The 25,336-nt window shown below is 60.9% G+C and overlaps 1 protein-coding gene across 1 annotated transcript in view; it reads left to right on the top strand.

Annotated features, from left to right (window-relative positions):
* LOC122544189 (fructose-bisphosphate aldolase B-like) overlaps window positions 1–25,336 on the top strand; it is a 54,650-nt gene that overhangs the window by 28,118 nt on the left and 1,196 nt on the right. Inside the window, exons 5-8 of the mRNA XM_087981054.1 lie at window positions 14,361–14,521; window positions 18,345–18,428; window positions 23,197–23,371; window positions 24,997–25,196. Coding sequence (XP_087837180.1) covers window positions 14,361–14,521; window positions 18,345–18,428; window positions 23,197–23,371; window positions 24,997–25,196 — 620 coding nt within the window. The remainder of the gene's footprint in view (window positions 1–14,360; window positions 14,522–18,344; window positions 18,429–23,196; window positions 23,372–24,996; window positions 25,197–25,336) is intronic.

Raw genomic sequence — 25,336 nt, 5'->3', positions numbered from 1 at the left:
CCCCACACTGCCCCTGAGCCCCATCGACCCCACACTGCCCCTGAACCCCATCGACCCCACACTGACTCCGAATCCCATCGATCACATACTGCCCACTGATCCCCATTGAAACCATACTGACCCCGAACCCCATCGACCCCACACTGCCCTCTGATCACTATTGACCCCACACTGACTCCGAAACCCATCGACTCCACACTGATCCTGAACCCCAACGAGCCCACACTGCCCTCTGATCACTATTGACCCCACACTGACTCCGAAACCCATCGACTCCACACTGATCCTGAACTCCATCGACCCCACACTGCCCTCTGATCACTATTGACTCCACACTGACCCTGAACCCCATCGTCCCCACACTGACCCTGAACCCCATCGACCCCACACTGCCCTCTGATCACTATTGACCCCACACTGACCCTGAAACCCATCGACCTCACACTGACCCCGAACACCATCGACCCCACACTGACCCCAAACCCCATCGACCCCACACTGACCCCAAACCGGTAACGAACCCCATCAACCCCACACTGCCCCTGAACCCCATCGAACCCGACACTGACCCCAAGCCCTATCGAACCCGACACTGACCCCGAACCTCATCGACCCCACACTGCCCCTGAACCCCATCGACCCCACACTGACTCCGAATCCCATCGATCACATACTGCCCACTGATCCCCATTGAAACCATACTGACCCCGAACCCCATCGACCCCACGCTGCCCCTGAACCCCATTGACCTCACGCTGCCCCTGAACCCCATCGACCTCACACTGCCCATTGACCCCACACTGACCCCGAACCCCATCGACCCACAATGGCCCAGAACCCCATCGACCCCACACTGCCCCCTGAATCCCATCAACCCCACTGCCCTCTGAATCCCATCGCCCCCACACTGACCCCGAACCCCATCGATCTCACACTGGTCCCAAAAACCCATCGACCCCACACTGCCCCTGAACCCCATTGACCCCACATTGCCCCTGAACCCCATTGACCCCACATTGCCCCTGAATCCCATCGACACCACACTGACCCCGAACCCCATCGAACCCACAGTGACCCTGAACCCCATTGATCACATACTGCCCCCTGAACCACATTGAAACCACACTGACCCTGAACCTCATCGACCCCACACTGCTCTCTGATCACTATCGACCCCACACTGACCCCGAATCCCATCGACCCCACACTGACCCCAAACCCCATCGACCCCACACTGACCCCAAACCCCAATGACCTCACACTGGTAACGAACCCCATCGACCCCACACTGCCCCGAACCCCATTGACCCCACACTGCCCCTGAACCCCATTGACCCCACACTGCCCCTGAACCCCATTGACCCCACACTGCCCCTGAACCCCATCGACACCACACTGACCCCGAATCCCATCGATCACATACTGCCCACTGATCCCCATTGAAACCACACTGACCCCGAACCCCATCGACCCCACACTGCCCTCTGATCACTATCGACTCCACACTGACCCTGAACCCCATCAACCCCACACTGCCACTGAACCGCATCGACCCCACACTGCCCTCTGATCACTATCGACCCCACACTGACCCCGAACCCCATCGACCCCACACTGCCCTCTGATCACTATTGACCCCACACTGACCTTGAAACCCATTGACCTCACACTGACCCCGAACCCCATCGACCCTATACTGCCCTCTGATCACTATCAGCCCCACACAGACCACGAACCCCATCGATCCCACACTGACCCCTATCGACCCCACACTGCCCTCTGATCACTATTGGCCCCACACTGACCGTGAACCCAATCGATCCCACACTGACCCCGAACCCCATCGACCCACACTGACCCAGAACCCCATCGAGCCACACTGACCCAGAACCCCATCGACTCCATACTGACCTCGAACCCCATTGACCCCACACTGACCTCGAACCCCATTGACCCCACACTGTCCCCTGAACCCCATCGACCACATGCTGCCCCCTGAAACCTATCGACCCCACACTGCCCCTGAACCCCATCGACTCCACACTGTCCCCGAACCCCATCGACCTCTCACTGTCCCCGAACCCCATCGACCTCTCATTGTCCCCGAACCCCATCGACCCCACGCTGCCCCTGAACCCCATTGACCTCACGCTGCCCCTGAACCCCATCGACCTCACGCTGCCCCTGAACCCCATCGACCCCATACTGACCCAGAACCCCATCGACCCCATACTGACCTCGAACCCCATCGACCCCATACTGACCTCGAACCCCATCGACCCCACACTGATCCCGAACCCCATTGACCCCACACTGCCCCCTGAACCCCATAGACCTCACGCTGACCCCTGAACTCCATCGACTCCACACTGCCCCTGAACCCCATTGACCCGACACTGACCCCAAACCCCATCGAACCCCACACTGCCCCTGAACCCCATCGACCCCACACTGCCCCTGAACCCCATCGACCCCACACTGCCCCTGAACCCCATTGACTCCACACTGACCCCGAACCCCATCGATCTCACACTGTCCCCGAAACCCATCGACACCACACTGACCCTGAATCCCATCGACCCCACGCTGCCCCTGAACCCCATCGACCCCATGCTGCCCCTGAACCCCATTGACCTCACGCTGCCCCTGAACCCCATTGACCTCACGCTGCCCTTGAACCCCATCGACTCCACACTGACCCCGAACCCCATTGACCTCACGCTGCCCTTGAACCCCATCGACTCCACACTGACCCTGAACCCCATCGACCCCACATTGTTCCCGAACCCCATTGACCCCACACTGACCCTGAGCCCCATCGACCCCACACTGCCCCCTGAACACCATCGACCTCACGCTGCCCCCTGAACCCCATCGACCCCACACTGACCCCGAACTCCATCGACCCCACACTGCCCCGAACCCCATCGACTCCACACTGACCCCGAACCCCATCGACTCCACACTGACCCTGAATCCCATCCACTCCACGCTGCCCCTGTACCCCATTGACCTCACGCTGCCCCTGAACCTCATTGACCTCACGCTGCCCCTGAACCCCATTGACCTCACACTGCCCTTGAACCCCATCGACTCCACACTGACCCCGAACCCATCGACCCCATATTGTTCCCGAACCCCATCGACTCCACACTGACCCTGAACCCCATCGATCCCACACTGCCTTCTGAACCCCATCAACCCCACAATGACCCCGAATCCCATCGACCCCACACTGACCCCGAACCTCATCGACCGCACACTCCCCCCTGAATCCCATCGACCCCGAACCCCATCAACCCCGAAAACCATCGACTCGCACTGACCCCGAACCCCATTGACCCCGAACCCCATCGATCCCTCACTGCCCCCTGAACCCCATCGATCCCTCACTGCCCCCTGAACCCCATCGACCCCACAATGACCCTGAATCCCATCGACCCCACACTGGCCCTGAACCCCAATCGACCCCACACTGACCCTGAACCCCATCGATCCCACACTGCCCCCCGAACCCCATCGACTCCACACTGACCCCGAACCCCATCGACTCCACACTGACCCTGAATCCCATCCACTCCACGCTGCCCCTGTACCCCATTGACCTCACGCTGCCCCTGAACCTCATTGACCTCACGCTGCCCCTGAACCCCATTGACCTCACGCTGCCCTTGAATCCCATTGACTCCACACTGACCCCGAACCCCATCGACCCCACATTGTTCCCGAACCCCATCGACTCCACACTGACCCTGAACCCCATCGATCCCACACTGCCTTCTGAACCCCATCAACCCCACAATGACCCCGAATCCCATCGACCCCATGCTGACCCCGAAACCCATCGACCCCACACTGACCCCGAACCTCATCGACCGCACACTGCCCCCTGAATCACATTGACCCCGAAAACCATCGACTCGCACTGACCCCGAACCCCATTGACCCCGAACCCCATCGATCCCTCACTGCCCCCTGAACCCCATCGATCCCTCACTGCCCCCTGAACCCCATCAACCCCACAATGACCCTGAATCCCATCGACCCCACACTGGCCCTGAACCCCAATCGACCTCACACTGACCCTGAACCCCATCGATCCCACACTGCCCCCTGAACCCCATCGATCCCACACTGCCCCCCGAATCCCATCGACCCCACACTGACCTCGAACCCCATCGACCCCACACTGCCCCCTGAATCCCATTGATCCCACACTGACCTCAAACCCCATCGACCCCACACTGAACCCGAACCCCATCGACTCCACACTGTCCCCGAACCCTATCGACCCCACACTGCCCCCTGAACCCCATCAACCCCACACTGACCCCGAACCCCATCGACCCCACACTGCCCCCTGAACCCCATCAACCCCACACTGACCCCAAACCCCTTCGACCCCACACTGACCCCGAACCCCATCGATCCCACACTGCCCCCTGAATCCCATCAACCCCACACTGACCCCGAACCCCATCGATCCCACACTGCCCCCTGAACCCCATCGACTCCATACTGTCCCCGAACCCCATCGACCCCACACTGACCCCGAACCCCATCGATCCCACACTGTCCCCTGAACCCCATCAACCCCACACTGACCCCGAACCCCATCGATCCCATGCTGCCCCTGAACCCCACCGACCCCACACTGACCTCGAACCACATTGACCCACACTGACACCAAACCCCATCGACCCCACATTGCCCTTGAACCCATAGACCCCACATTGCCCCTGAACCCCATTGACCCCACATTGCCCCTGAACCCCATCGACCCCACACTGACTCCGAACCCCATCGACTCCACACTGACCCCGAACCCCATCGACCCCACACTGCCCTCTGATCACTATCGACTCCACACTGACCCCGAACCCCATCGACCCCACACTGCCCTCTGATTACTATCGATCCCACACTGCCCTCTGATCGCTATCGACCCCACACTGACCCCGAACCCCATCGACCCCACACTGACCCCGAATCCCATCGACCCCACACTGACCCCGAACCCCCTCATCCCCACAAACTCCCCCAAGCCCCCTCAACTCCCCATACTCTCTCTGGACCCTCAAATGCACACACTCCCCTGAACCTCGTCAGCCCTGCACACTCGCCTGTACCCCCTCAACGCTACACACTCGCCTGAACCCCCTCAACCCTACACACTCCCCCCGAACACCCTCAACCCCACACACTCCCCCGGAACCCCCTCAACCTGACACACTCCCACCCCCCAAACCCCCTCAATGTCACACACTCCCCCCCCCCCCCCAACCCCACACACTCCCCCGGAACCCCCTCAACCCGATACACTCCCACCCCCCAAACCCCCTCAATGTCACACACTTCCCTCCCCCTCCCCCCCCCCCCTCAACCCCACACACTCCCCCGGAACCCCCTCAACCTGACACACTCCTGCCCCCCTCAACCTCACACACTTCCCCCAAACCCCCTCAACCCCACACACTCTCCCTCAACCCTCTCAATCCCACACACTCCCCCTCAACCCCACATAGTCCCCCCGAACCCACTCAACCCCACACACTCCCCCCAAGCCCCCTCAACCCCACACACTCCCCCGGAACCCCCTCAACCTAACAGACTCCCCCTCAACCCTCTCAATCCCACACACTCCCCCTCAACCCCACATAATCCCCCCAAATCCACTCAACCCCACACACTCCCCCCAAGCCCCCTCAACCCCACACAGCCCCCCCCGGAACCCCCTCAACCCGACACACTCCCCCTCAACCCTCTCAACCCCACACACTCCCACTCAACCCCACACAGCCCCCCCGAACCCGCTCAACCCCGCACACTTCCCCCAAAATCCCTCAACCCCACACACTCCCCCTCAACCCTCTCAACCCCACACACTCACGCTCAACCCCACATAGCCCCCCCCCCGAACTCACTCAACACCGCACACTCCCCCCGAACCCACTCAACCCCACACACTCCCCCTCAACCCTCTCAACCCCACACACTCTCCCTCAACCCTCTCAACCCCACACACTCCCACTCAAACCCACACAGCCCCCCCCAACCCGCTCAACCGTGCACACTTCCCCCAAAATCCCTCAACCCCACACACTCCCCCTCAACCCTCTCAACCCCACACACTCACGCTCAACCCCACATAGCCCCCCCCGAACTCACTCAACACCGCACACTCCCCCCGAACCCACTCAACCCCACACACTCCCCCTCAACCCTCTTAACCCCACACACTCACGCTCAACCCCACATAGCCCCACCCGAACCCCCTCAACCCCACACACTCCCCCCAAACCCACTCAACCCCACACACTCCCCCGAACCCCTTCAACACTAGACACACCCCCGAATCCCCTCAACCCCACACACTCCCCCCGAACCCCCTCATTCCCACACACTCCCCCGAACCCCCTCAACCCCACACACTCTCCCTGAACCCCCTCAACACTAGACACACCCCTGACTCCCCTCAACCCCACACACTCCCCCGAACCCCCTCAACCCCACACACCCCCGAAACCCCTCCACCCCACACACTCCCCCGAACCACCTCAACACCACACACTCCCCCCGAACCCCCTCATTCATACACACTCCCCCCGAACCCACTCAACCCCACACACTCCCCCTCAACCCTCTTAACCCCACACACTCACGCTCAACCCCACATAGCCCCACCCGAACCCCCTCAACCCCACACACTCCCCCCAAACCCACTCAACCCCACACACTCCCCCGAACCCACTCAACCCCACACACTCCCCCAAACCCCCTCAACCCCACACACTCCCCCCGAACCCGCTCAAACCCACACACTCCCCCTCAACCCAACACAGCACCCCCGAACCCGCTCAATCCCACACACTCCCCCCCCCAAACCCGCTCAACCCCACACACTCCCCTGAACTCCCTCAACCCCACACACACTCCACCAAACCCCCTCAACCCCACACACTCCCCCTGAAACCCCCTCAACCCCACACACTCCCCCGAAACCCCTCAACCCCACACTCCCCCCGAACCCGCTCAACCACACACACTCCCCCCGAACCCGCTCAACCACACACACTGCTCCAAACCCCCTCAACCCCACACACACCCCTGAACTCCCTCAACCCCACACACACCCCTGAACTCCCTCAACCCCACACACTCCCCTGAACTCCCTCAACCCCACATACTCCCCCTGAAACCCCTCAACCCAACACACTCCACCCGAACCCCCTCAACCCCACACACTCCACCTGAAGCCCCCTCAACCCCACACACTTGTCCCGAACCTCTGCAACCCCACACACTCCCCCCCAAATCCCCTCAGCCTCTCACGCTCCCCTCCGAATACCCTCAACCCCACACACTCCCCCCGAATTCCCTCAACTCCACACACTCCACCGAACCCCCTCAGCCTCTCACACTACCCTCCCCCGAACCCCCTCAGCCTCTCACACTCCCCCCCCGAACCGCCTCAACCCCACACACTCCGCCCGAACCCCTCCAACTCCAGAAACTCCCCCAAAACCCCTCAACCCCACACACACCCCTGAATCCCCTCAGCCTCTCACACTCCCCTTTGAAACCCCTCAGCCTCACACACTCCCCCCGAACCCCTTCAACCCCACACCCCCCCGAACCCCCTCAACCCCACACACTCCCCCTGAACCCCATAAACCCCAGACACACCCCCGAACCCACTCATTCTCACACACTCCCCCGAACCCCCTCAACCCCAAACACCCCCGAACCCCCTCAACCCCACACACTCCCCCTGAACCCCCTCAACACTAGACACACCCCCGAATCCCCTCAACCCCACACACTCCCCCCAAACCCCCTCATTCCCACACACTCCCCCGAACCCCCTCAACTCCACACACTCCCCCCCGAAACCCCTCATTTCCACACACTCCCCCTGAACCCCCTCAACCCCAGACACACCCCTGAATCCCCTCAACCCCACACACTCCCCCCGAACCCGCTCATTCCCACACACTCCCTCGAACCTCCTCAACCCCTCACACTCCCCCAAACCCCCTCAATCCCACCCACTCCCCCTGAAAGCCCTCAACCCCACACACTCTACCCGAACCCCCTCAACCCCACACACTCCACCTGAAGCCCCCTCTACCCCACACACTCGCCCCGAACCCCCTCAACCCCACACACTTGTCCCGAACCTCTGCAACCCCACACACTCCCCCCCAAACCCCTTCAGCCTCTCACACTCCCCCCCCCGAATCCCCTCAACTCCACACACTCCCCCCCCCGAACCCCCTCTACCCCACACACTCGCCCCGAATCCCCTCAACCCCACACACTTGTCCCGAACCTCTGTAACCCCACACACTCCCCCCCCAAACCCCCTCAGCCTCTCACAGTCCCCCCTCCGAATCCCCTCAACCCCACACACTCCCCCGAATCCCCTCAACTCCACACACTTCCACCGAACCCCCTCAGCCTCTTACACTCCCCCCCGAACCCCCTCAACCCCACACACTCCTCCCGACCCCCTCCAACTCCAGAAACTCCCCCCAAAACCCCTCAACCCCACACATACCACCCGAACCGCCTCAACCCCACACACCCCCGAACCCCCTCAACCCCACACACTCCCCCGAACCCCTTCAACACTAGACACACCCCCGAATCCCCTCAACCCCACACACTCCCCCCGAACCCCCTCATTCCCACACACTCCCCCGAACCCCCTCAACCCCACACACTCTCCCTGAACCCCCTCAACACTAGACACACCCCTGAATCCCCTCAACCCCACACACTCCCCCGAACCCCCTCAACCCCACACACCCCCGAAACCCCTCCACCCCACACACTCCCCCTGAACCAACTCAACCCCAGACACCCCCCCGAACCCCCTCATTGCCACACACTCCCCCGAACCCCCTCAACCCCACACACCCCCGAAGCCCCTCAACCCCACACACTCCCCCCGAACCCCCTCATTCCCACACACTCCCCCGAACCCCCTCAACTCCACACACTCCCCCCCCGAAACCCCTCATTTCCACACACTCCCCCTGAACCACCTCAACCACAGACACACCCCCGAATCCCCTCAACCCCACACACTCCCCCCCGAACCCCCTCATTCCCACACACTCCCCCTAAACCCCCTCAACCCCAGACACTCCCCCTAAACCCCCTCAACCCCAGACACACCCCTGAACCGCCTCATTTCCACATACTCCCCTTGAACCCCCTCATTTCCACACACTCCCCCTGAACCCCCTCAACCCCAGACACCCCCCCGAATCCCCTTAACTCCACACACTCCCCCGAACCCCCTCAACTCCACACACACACCCCGAACCCCCTCAACTCCACACACTCCCCTGAACCCCCTCAACACCACACACTCCCCCCCACCCCCTCAACCCCACACACTCCCCCCCGAACCCCCTCAACTCCACACACTCCCCCCGAACCCCCTCAACTCCACACACACCCCGAACCCCCTCAACCCCACACACTCCCCCCCCCGAATCCCCTCAACTCCACACACACCCCGAACTCCCTCAACTCCACACACTCCCCTGAACCCCCTCAACCCCACACACTCCCCCCCACCCCCTCAACCCCACACACTCCCCCCCCGAATCCCCTCAACTCCACACACTCCCCCGAACCCCCTCAACCCCACACACTCCCCCCCACCCCCTCAACCCCACACACTCCACCTGAAGCCCCCTCTACCCCACACACTCACCTCGAACCCCCTCAACCCCACACACTTGTCCCGAACCTCTGCAACCCCACACACTCTCCCCCCAAACCCCCTCAGCCTCTCACACTCCCCCCCCCGAATCCCCTCAGCCCCACACACTCCCCCCCCATCCCCTCAACCCCACACACTCCACCTGAAGCCCCTTCTACCCCACACACTCGCCCCAAACCCCCTCAACCCCACACACTTGTCCCGAACCTCTGCAACCCCACACACTCCCCCCCAAACCCCCTCAGCCTCTCACACTCCCCCCCCGAATCCCCTCATTCCCACACACTCCCCCGAACCCCCTCAACCCCACACACTCCCCCTGAACCCCCTCATTTCCACACACTCCCCCCCCGAACCCCCTCAACCCCAGACACACCCCCGAATCCCCTCAACTCCACACACTCCCCCGGACCCCCTCATCTCCACACACTCCGCCCCGAAATCCCTTTCCACACACTCCCTCCAAACCCCCTCAACCCCAGACACCCCCTGAACCCCCTCAAATCCACACAGCCCCCTGAACGCCCTCAACCCCACACACTCCCCCCCACCCCCTCAACCCCACACACTACCCCCATCCCCTCAACCCCACACACTCCCCCCCAAACCCCCTCAACTCCACACACTCCCCCCCGAACCCCCTCAACTCCACACACTCCCCCCAAACCCCCTCATCTCCACACACTCCCCCCGAACCCCCTCAACTCCACACACACCCCGAACCCCCTCAACCCCACACACTCCCCCCCCACCCCCTCAACCCCACACACTACCCCCCCCCGAACCCCCACAACTCCACACACTCCCCCGAACCCCCTCAACCCCACACACTCCTCCCGACCCCCTCCAACTCCAGAAACTCCCCCCAAAACCCCTCAACCCCACACATACCACCCGAACCGCCTCAACCCCACACACCCCCGAACCCCCTCAACCCCACACACTCCCCCGAACCCCTTCAACACTAGACACCCCCCCGAATCCCCTGAACCCCACACACTCCCCCCGAACCCCCTCATTCCCACACACTCCCCCGAACCCCCTCAACCCCACACACACTCCCTGAACCCCCTCAACACTAGACACACCCCTGAATCCCCTCAACCCCACACACTCCCCCGAACCCCCTCAACCCCACACACCCCCGAAGCCCCTCCACCCCACACACTCCCCCTGAGCCACCTCAACCCCAGACACCCCCCCGAACCCCCTCATTGCCACACACTCCCCCGAACCCCCTCAACCCCACACACCCCCGAAGCCCCTCAACCCCACACACTCCCCCCGAACCCCCTCATTCCCACACACTCCCCCGAACCCCCTCAACTCCACACACTCCCCCCCGAAACCCCTCATTTCCACACACTCCCCCTGAACCTCCTCAACCACAGACACACCCCCGAATCCCCTCAACACCACACACTCCCCCCCGAACCCCCTCAACCCCAGACACCCCCTCGAATCCCCTCATTTCCACACACTCCCCCGAACCCCCTCAACTCCACACACTCCGCCCCGAAACCCCTTCCACACACTCCCTCCAAACCCCCTCAACCCCAGACACCCCCTGAACCCCCTCAACTCCACACAGCCCCCTGAACGCCCTCAACCCCACACACTACCCCCACCCACTCAACCCGACACACTCCACCCCGAACCCCCTCAACTCCACACACTCCCCCTGAACCCCCTCAACCCCACACACTCCCCCCCGAACCCCCTCAACTCCACACACTCCCCCCGAACCCCCTCATCTCCACACACTCCCCCCGAACCCCCTCAACCCCACACACTCCCCTGAACCCCCTCAACCCCACACACTCCCCCCCCACCCCCTCAACCCCACACACTCCCCCCCCGAATCCCCTCAACTCCACACACTCCCCCGAACCCCCTCAACCCCACACACTCCCCCCCACCCACTCAACCCCACACACTCCACCTGAAGCCCCCTCTACCCCACACACTCGCCCCGAACCTCTGCAACCCCACACACTCTCCCCCCAAACCCCCTCAGCCTCTCACACTCCCCCCCCCGAATGCCCTCAACCCCACACACTCCCCCCCCATCCCCTCAACCCCACACACTCCACCTGAAGCCCCTCTACCCCACACACTCGCCCCGAACCCCCTCAACCCCACACACTTGTCCCGAACCTCTGCAACCCCACACACTCCCCCCCCCAAACCCCCTCAGCCTCTCACACTCCCCCCCGAATCCCCTCATTCCCACACACTCCCCCGAACCCCCTCAACTCCACACACTCCCCCCCCCGAAACCCCTCATTTCCACACACTCCCCCTGAAACTCCTCAACCACAGATACACCCCCGAATCCCCTCAACCCCACACACTCCCCGAACCTCCTCAACCCCACACACTCCCCCTAAACCCTCTCAACCCCAGACACACCCCCGAACCCCCTCATTCTCACATACTCCCCCAAACCCCCTCAACCCCACACACTCCCCCTGAACCCCCTCAACACTAGACACACCCCCGAATCCCCTCAACCCCACACACTCCCCCCGAACCCCCTCATTCCCACACACTCCCCCAAACCCCCTCAACTCCACACACTACCCCCCCCGAAATCCCTCATTTCCACACACTCCCCCTGAACCCCCTCATTTCCACACACTCCCCCTGAACCCCCTCAACCCCAGACACACCCCCGAATCCCCTCAACTCCACACACTCCCCCGAACCCCCTCATCTCCACACACCCCGCCCCGAAACCCCTTTCCACACACTCCCTCCAAACCCCCTCAACCCCAGACACCCCCTGAACCCCATCAAATCCACACAGCCCCCTGAACGCCCTCAACCCCACACACTCCCCCCCCCACCCCCTCAACCCCACACACTACCCCCATCCCCTCAACCCCACACACTCCCCCCCGAACCCCCTCAACTCCACACACTCCCCCCAATCCCCCTCATCTCCACACACTCCCCCCGAACCCCCTCAACTCCACACACTCCCCCCAAACCCCCTCAACCCCACACACTCCCCCCCCACCCCCTCAACCCCACACACTTCCCCCGAACCCCCTCAACTCCACACACTCCCCCGAACCCCCTCAACCCCACACACTCCCCCCCACCCCCTCAACCCCACACACTCCCCCCCCCCCGAACCCCCTCAACTCCACACACTCCCCCGAACCCCCTCAACTCCACACACTCCCCCCAAACCCCCTCAACCCCACACACTCCCCCCCCACCCCCTCAACCCCACACCCCCCCCCGAACCCCCTCAACCCCACACACTCCCCCCCCCCGAACCCCCTCAACCCCACACACTCCCCCCCTGAACCCCCTCAACTCTACACCCCCCCAAACCCCCTCAACCCCACACACTCCCCCCCCCACCCCCTCAACCCCACACACTCCCCCCCACCCCCTCAACCCCACACACTCCCCCCCCCGAACCCCCTCAACTCCACACACTCCCCCGAACCCCCTCAACTCCACACACTCCCCCCAAACCCCCTCAACCCCACACACTCCCCCCCCACCCCCTCAACCCCACACACTCCCCCCCCCGAACCCCCTCAACTCCACACACTCCCCCGAACCCCCTCAACCCCACACACTCCCCCCCCCCCCACCCCCTCAACCCCACACACTCCCCCCCCCGAACCCCCTCAACACCACACACTCCCCCGAACCCCCTCACCTCCACACACTCCCCCCGAACCCCCTCAACTCCACACACACCCCGAACCCCCTCAACTCCACACACTCTCCCGAACCCCCTCAACCCCACACACTCCCCCCCACCCCCTCAACCCCACACACTCCCCCCCCGAACCCCCTCAACTCCACACACTCCCCCGAACCCCCTCAACCCCACACACTCCCCCCCCCCCCGAACCCCCTCAACTCCACACACCCCCCCCCCCCCGAACCCCCTCAACCCCACACACTCCCCCCCCGAACCCCCTCAACCCCACACACTCCCCCCCCTGAACCCCCTCAACTCTACACCCCCCCAAACCCCCTCAACCCCACACACTCCCCCCCCCACCCCCTCAACCCCACACACTCCCCCCCACCCCCTCAACCCCACACACTCCCCCGAACCCCCTCAACTCCACACACCCCCCCGAACCCCCTCAACTCCACACACATCCTGAACCCCCTCAACCCCACACACTCCCCTCCGAACCCCCTCAATCCCACACATACTCCCCACGAACCCCCTCAATCCCACACATACTCCCCACGAACCCCCTGAAACCTACACTCTCCCCAAACCCCCTCAACCCCATACTCTCCCCTGAACCCCCTCAACTCCACACACACTCCCCCGAACCCCCTCAACTCCACACACACACCCCGAACCCCCTCAACTCCACGCACTCCCCCGAACCCCCTCAACTCCACACACACCCCGAACCCCCTCAACTCCACACACTCCCCCGAACCCCCTCAACTCCACACACTCTCCCCTGAACTCCCTGAATCCCTCATGTTCCTTCCCCACATTCCCCCCTCAACCCCATACTCTCGAGCCTCACCTTTCCAACTGTCCCCCTTTGCCCCATGCCCTCCTGTGGCATTGTCACCCCGATTGATGACTCTCTCTGTGCCCTCTCCCTTCCCCCCCGGGCAGGGTTGGACGGACTCGCCGAGCGCTGTGCCCAGTACAAGAAAGATGGCGCGGTGTTTGCCAAGTGGCGGAGCGTGCTGCGGATCACCGACAAGGCGCCGTCGACACTGGCCATTGAGGAGAACGCCTGGGTTCTGGCGCGTTACGCCAGCATCTGCCAGCAGGTACCAGGCAGGGGCTCAAGAGGGGCAGGACTGTGCCTAGTTTCTGTGGGCGTGTGCAAGGCAGGGGTAGGGCGTTGGTGGGTAATGGGGTGAACCCAGTGTACATTCCCCAAATCTCCGTCTCCCATGGGAATGCTGTAGTGTGGACGGATCAACTGGGCCAATGGGCCGAGGACTGGCAAATGACATTTAACTTTAAGCAATGCATTTTGGGAAGGCAAGCCCCTGGATAGGACTTCCAAAGTTAATGGGAGGGCCCTGGGGAGTGTTGTTTTTTTTTAAGATTCCCTGCAGTGTGGAAACAGGCCCTTCAGCCCAACAAATCCACACTGACCCTCCAAAGAGTAACCCACCGAGACCCTCTTCCCCTATCCTATTACTCTACATTTATCCCTGACTAATGCAATTAACCTACACATCCCTGGACACTATGGGACAATTTAGCACGGCCAATCCACCCTAACCTGCACATCTTTGGATTGTGGGAGGAAACCAGAGCAGCTGGAGGAAACCCACACAGACACAGGGAGAATGTGCAAACTCCACATAAACAGTCGCTTGAGACTGGCATTGAACCCAGGTCCCTGGCACTCTGAGGCAGCAGTGCTAACCACTGAGCTACCGTGCCGTTGAATGGAGACATATGGATGCGGGTGCATGGTTTCTTGAATGTGGAATCACAGGTAGACAGGGTAGTGAAGGAGGTGTTTGGGATGCCTGCCTTGATTGGTCAGAGCATTGAGTATAGGAATTGGGATGGTCATGTTGCGGCTTCACAGTTCGTTGGTTAGGTCACATTTGGAATACTGTGCGCAATTCTGGTCTCCCTGCTGTAGGAAGGACATTATTAGACTGGAAAGGGTACAAAAAAGGATGTTAATATGAATCAAGGGTTTAACTCATAAGGAGAGGCTGGATGGCTGGGGCTGTTTTCCCTGGAGCGTCCGAGGCTGAGGGGTGACCTTGCAGAGGTTTATAAAATCATGATAGGCATGGATAGGGTGAATAGTATAGGTTCCTTTTTTCCCTGGGGTGGGGGAGTCAAGAACTGGAGGGTACAGGGTTAGGGTGACAGGGGAAAGGTTTGAAAGGGACCTCAGGGGCAACTTTTTCACGCAGAGGGTGATGCCTGTATGGATCAAGGAAGTGTTGGAGGCTGGTCCAGTTACAACACTGAAAAGTCATTTGGACTGGTACATGGATAGGAAGGGTCCAGAGGGATACGGGCCAAGTGCTGGCAAAAGGGATGACAGAGCAATCTCAGTTACCCAAAATTCGAATATTTGAGTTTTTGATTATCCAGACAAGATCGCAAGGTTCTGATGCTTGGCTAAACTGTTCGATTATCCGAACAGATTACCCCCGCCCATGTCATTCGAATAATTGAGGTTCCTCTACTTCAGGTTGGGAAACCCGGTCGGCAGGGATGAGTTGGGTCGAAGGGCCTGGTTCTGTGCTGTATTCAGTTCACCGACTGTTCAAAGAAGCATCTTTACCCTTGTGGCGAAAGTGAGGTTTGCAGATGCTGGAGATCAGAGTCAAAAAGTGCACTGCTGGAAAAGCACAGCCGGTCAGGCAGCATCCGGGCAGCAGGAGAGTCGACATGTTGAACATAAGCTCTTCTGCTTAGCGTGGACGGCTGTAGTGTGGTGCAGAGTAATGCCAATGGCTTAGGTTCAGTGAGGTTACCATGATGATCTTGCCTGAGGCTTAGAGATCCTCTGGTTAAACCACCACCAGTCATCTATCTCCCCCTTTCTCTCTTTGTCTTCCAAAGGCCTCTAGCTGAGGTCTAACAAATCTCGGGCTGTCACTTCTCTCCTGCACCCTCAAGAGTTTTGGATTGGGCACTGCCAACCAACCGACAAGACACCTCTGTCACATTGACAGCCGAGATCTAGTGCGGGATTTGTCCTACGGTGTAACAGTTCGGTGCTCTCAAACAGACTTAAAATCCACCCTGAAATGTGACAAACAGCTCCCAGAAGGAACTCCAAACAGCTTTTGCAGGGAATCAGACTGAGACAACCAGAGGGTGAAAGAGATGAAGGGCAAAAGTGTTGTGTTTGGTTTCTTTTGGTGCGGTGATTTGTTACGGTCTGGGGAGAGGCAGGAGAGGCGAATGCAACAGGAGCGATCAAGTTAGGTCAAGGTTGAAAGCAGGGAGGGGGTAAAATATTCAGGGTTGTGGTGGTTAAGAGCAGAGAAGGGGAAGTGGGATTCTTTCGAGCTGGTACTGGGACAATGGGAGTAGCATCACTGCAGTAACTCCTCAGAGGCTGTTATCTTGTCACCTTCATTGACATGAACAGTCTTCGGCTATAGTACTGCCTGATACAGAGTCAGGTCACAGCGTTGTACAGCCACAGAAACAAGACTCGGTCTAACTCATCCATACCCGAAATTAATCCAGTCCCGTTTGCCAGCACTTGGCCGTAACCCTCTAAACCCTTCTTATTCATATACCCATCCAGATGCCTTTTAGATGTTGTAATTGTGCCAGCCTCTACCAGTTCTCTGGCTTAATGATCTAGTGTTAGTAATGAGGTCGATGACCTGCACCTCATAGCATAGGAGTTGCCTGGTTGGGGCGATTAATCTGGTCCAATTTCTGGTCAGGCCACATTTGGAGTATTGCGCCCAGTTTTGGGCTCCACATCTCAGGAAGGATGTACTGGCCCCGGAGCGTGTTCAGAGGAGGTTCACGAGAATGGTACCAGGAAGGAAAAGCTTCACATATAAGGAACATTTGCAGACTCTGGGTCTATACTCGATGGTGTCTAGAAGGATGAGGGGGAGATCTAATTGAAACGTACAGGATACCGAATGGCCTGGACAGAGTGGATGTTGGGAAGTTGGTCCCATTGAGAGGACCCCAGACTAGGACCCAAGGGCACAGCCTTAGCGTGAAGGGAAGACCTTTTCGAACGGAGATAAGGAGAAACTTCTTCAGCCAGACAGTAGTGAATCTATGGAATTCACTCCCACAGAAGGCTGTGGAGGCCAGGTCGTTCAGTATGTTTAATCTAGAGAGACGTAGTTTCTTGAGTATCAAGGACATCCAGGCTTATGGGGAGAAAGGGGCAGAATATCGGGAGAAACTTATCAGCCATGATCGAATGCTGGAGTAGACTAGATGGTCTGAATGGCCTAATTTCTGCTCCTGTCTCTTACAGCCTTAGGGGGCCCTGGCAGATATAAAAAGGTTGAGTGTCAGGGATACTGACACTCTGTACCTCGAACTAGAAGGCATAGGTTTAAGGTGAGAGGGGAAAGATTTAAAAGGGACCTAAGGGGCGACGTTTTCACCCAGAGGGTGGTACGTGTATGGAATGAGCTGCCAGAGGATGTGGTGGAGGCTGGTACAGTTGTAACATTTAAGAGGCATCTGGATGGGTATATGAATAGGAAGGGTTTGGAGGGATATGGGCCGGGTGCTGGCAAATGGGACTAGATTAATTTAGGATATCCGGTCGGCATGGATTAGTCTCCCAAATGTTTTATCCACTCTCTTGTCCCATCGGCATCCCCTTGGGCCGTCCTCACAGTGTAAGTTCGAATCCCGCCACGACAACGGGGGATATATAAATTCAGAGTCTGTGAAGGAATCCAAAAAATAAATGTTATTTGTCGTGAGGAATGATAGCGTTTGACGTGCGAGTGTCCACGGGGATGCGATTGAGTCTGGAATTGATCTGGGTCCCCCTTTGCAAAATGCTACGGGGTGGTTTGCTGTGGGAGGGAGGCGAGCTATAGGAATGAGAGTTGTTGTTGTTGTTGTAACGGACGGGCGGGGGGTTACCTGCTCTCTGCTTACCTGCAGCAAGGACTGGTGCCCATCGTGGAGCCGGAGATCCTGACTGATGGGAGCCACGACCTTCAGCGCTGCCAGTACGTGACCGAGAAGGTGAGTCCTCACCGACTGGGCCGATGGCGACAGGGTGAGCCTTCTGATTGGCTGGAGGGGGGCGAGAGGGATTCTGAGATTGGCCCAGATGGGACTGGGGGGGGGGGGGGGGGGGGGGGTTAGAATATGTGACTGGTGGGGGTGATGCTGACCGGGCTGTGTTACCCCCCACCCCCCCCATGTCCCTGCACTGACCGGACTGTGTTACCCCCCCCCCCCATGTCCCTGCACTGACCGGTCTGTGTTACCCCCCCCCCCCCCATGTCCCTGCACTGACCGGGCTGTGTTACCCCACCCCCCCCATGTCCCTGCACTGACCGGGCTGTGTTACCCCACCCCCCCCATGTCCCTGCACTGACCGGGCTGTGTTACCCCCCCCCCCCCCCATGTCCCTGCACTGACCGGGCTGTGTTACCCCACCCCCCCCATGTCCCTGCACTGACCGGGCTGTGTTACCCCACCCCCCCCCATGTCCCTGCACTGACCGGGCTGTGTTACCCCACCCCCCCCATGTCCCTGCACTGACCGGGCTGTGTTACCCCACCCCCCCCCCATGTCCCTGCACTGACCGGGCTGTGTTACCCCCCCCCCCCCCATGTCCCTGCACTGACCGGTCTGTGTTACCCCCCCCCCCCCATGTCCCTGCACTGACCGGGCTGTGTTACCCCACCCCCCCCATGTCTCTGCACTGACCGGGCTGTGTTCCCCCCCCCCCCCCCCATGTCCATGCACTGACCGGGCTGTGTTACCACCCCCCCCCCCCCCCATGTCCCTGCACTGACCGGTCTGTGTTACCCCCCCCCCCCCATGTCCCTGCACTGACCGGACTGTGTTACCCCTCCCCCCCCCCCCCCCCCATGTCCCTGCACTGACCGGTCTGTGTTACCCCCCCCCCCCCCCATGTCTCTGCACTGACCGGACTGTGTTACCCCTCCCCCCCCCCCCCCCCCCCCCATGTCCCTGCACTGACCGGTCTGTGTTACCCCCCCCCCCCCATGTCTCTGCACTGACCGGGCTGTGTTACCCCCCCCCCCATGTCCCTGCACTGACCGGTCTGTGTTACCCCCCCCCCCCCATGTCTCTGCACTGACCGGGCTGTGTTACCCCCCCCCCCCCCCATGTCTCTGCACTGACCGGGCTGTGTTACCCCCCCCCCCCCCCCATGTCTCTGCACTGACCGGGCTGTGTTACCCCACCCCCCCCATGTCCCTGCACTGACCGGTCTGTGTTACCCCCCCCCCCCCATGTCCCTGCACTGACCGGGCTGTGTTACCCCACCCCCCCCCCCATGTCTCTGCACTGACCGGGCTGTGTTACCCCCCCCCCCATGTCCCTGCACTGACCGGTCTGTGTTACCCCCCCCCCCCCCATGTCCCTGCACTGACCGGGCTGTGTTACCACCCCCCCACCCCCCCCAGGTCCCTGCACTGACCGGGCTGTGTTACCCCTTACCCCCCCCCCATGTCCATGCACTGACCGGGCTGTGTTACCCCCCCCCCCCCATGTCCCTGCACTGACCGGGCTGTGTTACCCCCCCCCCCCCCCCCCCCATGTCCCTGCACTGACCGGGCTGTGTTACCCCCCCCCCCCCCCCCATGTCCCTGCACTGACCGGGCTGTGTTACCCCCACCCCCCCCCCCCATGTCTCTGCACTGACCGGGCTGTGTTACACCCCCCCCCCCGTGTCCCTGCACTGACCGGGCTGTGTTACCCCCCCCCCCCCCCCCCCATGTCTCTGCACTGACCGGGCTGTGTTACCCCACCCCCCCCCCCATGTCTCTGCACTGACCGGGCTGTGTTACCCCCCCCCCCCCCATGTCCCTGCACTGACCGGGCTGTGTTACCCCCACCCCCCCCCCCCATGTCTCTGCACTGACCGGGCTGTGTTACACCCCCCCCCCGTGTCCCTGCACTGACCGGGCTGTGTTACCCCCCCCCCCCCCCCATGTCCCTGCACTGACCGGGCTGTGTTACCCCACCCCCCCCCCCATGTCCCTGCACTGACCGGGCTGTGTTACCCCCCCCCCCCCATGTCCCTGCACTGACCGGGCTGTGTTACCCCCCCCCCCCCCCATGTCTCTGCACTGACCGGGCTGTGTTACCCCCCCCCCCCATGTCCCTGCACTGACCGGGCTGTGTTACCCCCCCCCCCATGTCCCTGCACTGACCGGGCTGTGTTACCCCACCCCCCCCCATGTCTCTGCACTGACCGGACTGTGTTACCCCACCCCCCCCCATGTCTCTGCACTGACCGGACTGTGTTACCCCACCCCCCCCCCATGTCTCTGCACTGACCGGGCTGTGTTACCCCCCCCCCCCCCCCATGTCCCTGCACTGACCGGGCTGTGTTACCCCCCCCCCCCCATGTCCCTGCACTGACCGGGCTGTGTTACCCCACCCCCCCCCATGTCTCTGCACTGACCGGACTGTGTTACCCCACCCCCCCCCATGTCCCTGCACTGACCGGGCTGTGTTACCCCCCCCCCCCATGTCCCTGCACTGACCGGGCTGTGTTACCCCACCCCCCCCCATGTCTCTGCACTGACCGGACTGTGTTACCCCACCCCCCCCCATGTCCCTGCACTGACCGGGCTGTGTTACCCCCCCCCCCCCCATGTCCCTGCACTGACCGGGCTGTGTTACCCCCCCCCACCATGTCTCTGCACTGACCGGGCTGTGTTACCCCCCCCCCATGTCCCTGCACTGACCGGGCTGTGTTACCCCACCCCCCCCCATGTCCCTGCACTGACCGGGCTGTGTTACCCCACCCCCCCCCCATGTCTCTGCACTGACCGGGCTGTGTTACCCCCCCCCCCCCCATGTCCCTGCACTGACCGGGCTGTGTTACCCCCCCCCCCCCCATGTCCCTGCACTGACCGGGCTGTGTTACCCCACCCCCCCCCATGTCTCTGCACTGACCGGACTGTGTTACCCCACCCACCCCCATGTCCCTGCACTGACCGGGCTGTGTTACCCCCCCCCCCCCATGTCTCTGCACTGACCGGACTGTGTTACCCCACCCCCCCCCATGTCTCTGCACTGACCGGACTGTGTTACCCCACCCCCCCCCCATGTCTCTGCACTGACCGGGCTGTGTTACCCCCCCCCCCCCCCATGTCCCTGCACTGACCGGGCTGTGTTACCCACCCCCCCCATGTCCCTGCACTGACCGGGCTGTGTTACCCCACCCCCCCCCATGTCTCTGCACTGACCGGACTGTGTTACCCCACCCCCCCCCATGTCCCTGCACTGACCGGGCTGTGTTACCCCCCCCCCCCATGTCCCTGCACTGACCGGGCTGTGTTACCCCACCCCCCCCCATGTCTCTGCACTGACCGGACTGTGTTACCCCACCCCCCCCCATGTCCCTGCACTGACCGGGCTGTGTTACCCCCCCCCCCATGTCTCTGCACTGACCGGACTGTGTTACCCCCCCCCTCCCCCTCCCCCACCCCCCATGTCCCTGCACTGACCGGGCTGTGTACCACCCCCACACCCCCACCCCCCCACCCCCCCCTCCGTAACACTGACCGGGCTGTGTTACCCCCCTCCCCCTCCCCCCATGTCTCTGCACTGACCGGGCTGTGTTCCCCCCCCCCCTCCCATGTCCCTGCACTGACCGGGCTGTGTTCCCCCCCCCCCTCCCATGTCCCTGCACTGACCGGGCTGTGTTAACCCCCCCATGTCCCTGCACTGACCGGGCTGTGTTAACCCCCCCCCCCCCCCCAATGTCCCTGCACTGACCGGGCTGTGTTTCCCCCCCCCCCCATGTCCCTGCACTGACCGGGCTGTGTTTCCCCCCCCCCCCATGTCCCTGCACTGACCGGGCTGTGTTTCCCCCCCCCCCCATGTCCCTGCACTGACCGGGCTGTGTTAACCCCTGTTCTAAAAAATTCTCAAGGTCAGGTTCGTAGGAGAGTAGTCTGACACAGAACAAACGACCAAGAGGCGAGTCTGCTAGAATATGGGCATTTTATTCCCCGCAGCGTCGCCACAACGGGTCTGGCTTATACTCACTCTACATGTTACCGGAACTGGGAGCCGTCAGTTCTCGTAGAGCGGTTGCCAACAACCCACGCTCGGCGGTTAAACGTAACCCCGGAGCAGACTCGCCGAACTGGAGACTTTTCCAGCTGATATACTCTTTTCCAGATATAAACATTCATGTGAACAGCAGAGCAAGGCTAAAAAACACATTCCATTCTGGTTACATACAGATAAGAAGATTCACACGGGGAGGTGTGTAATAAGATTCACACGGGACTAAGCAACACCTCCATTCCGGTTAGATTCACACATGTATTGGGACATAATTTTTAACCGTTTCACCACATTCCACTGCTTGGCCCAATACATGTGTTACATTATGATTCACACATGTATTGGGACATAATTTTACACCACAACCCCCCATGTCCCTGCACTGACCGGGCTGTGTTAACCCCCCCATGTCCCTGCACTGACCAGGCTGCGTTTCCCCCATGTTCCTGCACTGACCGGGCTGCGTTCCCACTGTGTCCCCGCATTGACTGGGCTGCGTTTCCCCCATGTCCCCGCACTGACTGGCCTGCGTTTCCCCCATGTCCCCGCATTGACTGGGCTGCGTTTCCCCCATGTTCCTGCACTGACCGGGCTGCGTTCCCACTGTGTCCCCACACTGACCGGGCTGCGTTCCCACTGTGTCCCCGCACTGACTGGGCTGTGTTTCCCCCCCACCTAATGTCTCCATCCTCACCGGGCTGCGTTCTCTCTCTGGCCTTGTCCCCAGGTCCTCGCTGCCTGTTATAAGGCTCTCAATGATCACCATGTCTACCTGGAGGGGACCCTGCTCAAACCCAACATGGTGACCGCTGGACACTGCTGTACCAGGAAGTTCAGTCCAGAGGAGGTTGGCATGGCAACCGTCACTGCTTTGCGCCGCACTGTCCCTGCAGCTGTGCCAGGTAAAGGAGAACTGTCCATTCTGCTCTTTCTTTCTGTCTGTCACACTCTATCTCTCCCACATTGTGTTTCTTTGGCACATTCACTCCCTCTCGTGTTTGTTCATCTGTTTGGCTCAATGTCTCTGTCTATTCCCAGTTTCTCCATCTCTTGTATTCTGTTCTTTCTCTTTCTCTCTCTTTCTCTCTCCCGTTCCTTTCTCTCTCCTTGCCCCCTCTTTCTTTCTCCTAGCTGCCCTTTCTCCCTCCTGCACCCTTTTTCTCCTCTCCCCTCTCTTTCTTTCTCCTCCCCGTCTTTCTCCCCCCTGCCCCTCTCTCCTCCCCCCTTCTCCCTCCCCTCTCTCTCTCTCCTCCCCCTCTCCCTCCTCCCCCTCTCTCTCTCTCTCTCTACTCCCCCCTTTCTCTTTCCTCACCATCATTCTCTCTTCCCCCCATTTGTCCTCACCCCGTCTTTCTCTTTTTCTGTCTCTCTTTCTCCTCATCTCTCTCCTTCTCTCTCAGCCTCTTTTCTCTCTTTCTTCCCATGTGTCCCTTGTTTTGTCCCTGTTTTCCTCCTCTTCATTCCTACCCTTTCCTCCATCCTCATCTCCTTCCCTACCTTTACCGTCCCTTTCTTCCTCTCAGTCTGTCTGTCTCTGTGTCAAACTCTCAAAGACTGTATAAATATCAGGCCTGGTTTGTGGTTTGACAATTCAATGATCTCTCTCTCTCTCTCTCTCTATCTCTTTCTCTCTCTCTCTTTCTCTCTCTGTCTCCCCTCCCTCTCGCCGTGTCTCCTTCCCCCTCCCTCTTTCTCACTCCCTCTCTCCCTCTCCCTCACGTCCTCTCTCTCTCCCTTCTCCCTCTCCTTCCCACTCTCTCTCCCACTCTCTCTCCCACTCTCTCTCCCACTCACTCTCCCACTCTCTCTCCCACTCTCTCTCCCACTCTCTCTCCCACTCTCTCTCCCACTCTCTCTCCCACTCTCTCTCCCACTCTCTCTCCCACTCTCTCTCCCACTCTCTCTCCCACTCTCTCTCCCACTCTCTCTCCCACTCTCCCTCCCACTCTCCCTCCCACTCTCCCTCCCACTCTCCCTCCCACTCTCCCTCCCACTCTCCCTCCCACTCTCCCTCCCACTCTCCCTCCCACTCTCCCTCCCACTCTCCCTCCCACTCTCCCTCCCACTCTCCCTCCCACCCACTCTCCCTCCCACCCACTCTCCCTCCCACCCACTCTCCCTCCCACCCACTCTTTCTCCCTCCCACTCTTTCTCCCTCCCACTCTTTCTCCCTCCCACTCTTTCTCCCTCCCACTCTTTCTCCCTCCCACTCTTTCTCCCTCCCACTCTTTCTCCCTCCCACTCTTTCTCCCTCCCACTCTTTCTCCCTCCCACTCTTTCTCCCTCCCACTCTTTCTCCCTCCCACTCTTTCTCCCTCCCACTCTTTCTTTCTCCCTCTCTTTCGCCCTCCCTCTCTTTCTCCCTCCCTCTCTTTCTCCCTCCCTCTCTCTCTCCCTCCCTCTCTCTCTCCCTCCCTCTCTCTCTCCCTCCCTCTCTCTCTCCCTCCCTCTCTCTCCCTCCCTCTCTCTCTCTCCATCTCTCTCTCTCCCTCTCCCTCCCTCCCTCTCCCACCTCCCTCTCTCTCAGGTATCTGTTTCCTGTCCGGAGGTCAGAGTGAGGAGGAGGCCTCTGTTAACCTCAATGCCATTAACCTGTGCCCCCTGCGGAAACCCTGGAAACTGAGCTTTTCCTTTGGCCGGGCCCTGCAGGCTTCGGCCCTCATCGCCTGGTCTGGCAAAGAGGACAACGCAGAGTTGGCGCAAGAGGCCTATGCCAAGAGAGCCAAGGTGGGTGAAGGGTGCCAGGGCCTGGGGGAGTTGGGGGCTGGGTGAGAAGGAACGTGGAAGGGGCTGGGAAGGGAGGTGCAGCAAGGAGGAGAGAGGGATAGATGAGAGTGTTTGGCATCGCTCAGGCGATCAACCAGGCG

This window comes from Chiloscyllium plagiosum, unplaced genomic scaffold (genome assembly GCF_037043375.1).
Source record: "Chiloscyllium plagiosum isolate Xiang-an unplaced genomic scaffold, Cpla_swu_hap1 HiC_scaffold_38, whole genome shotgun sequence".
NCBI classification, from domain to species: Eukaryota; Metazoa; Chordata; class Chondrichthyes; order Orectolobiformes; family Hemiscylliidae; genus Chiloscyllium; species Chiloscyllium plagiosum.
This window is presented reverse-complemented; position numbering and strand designations above follow the sequence as displayed.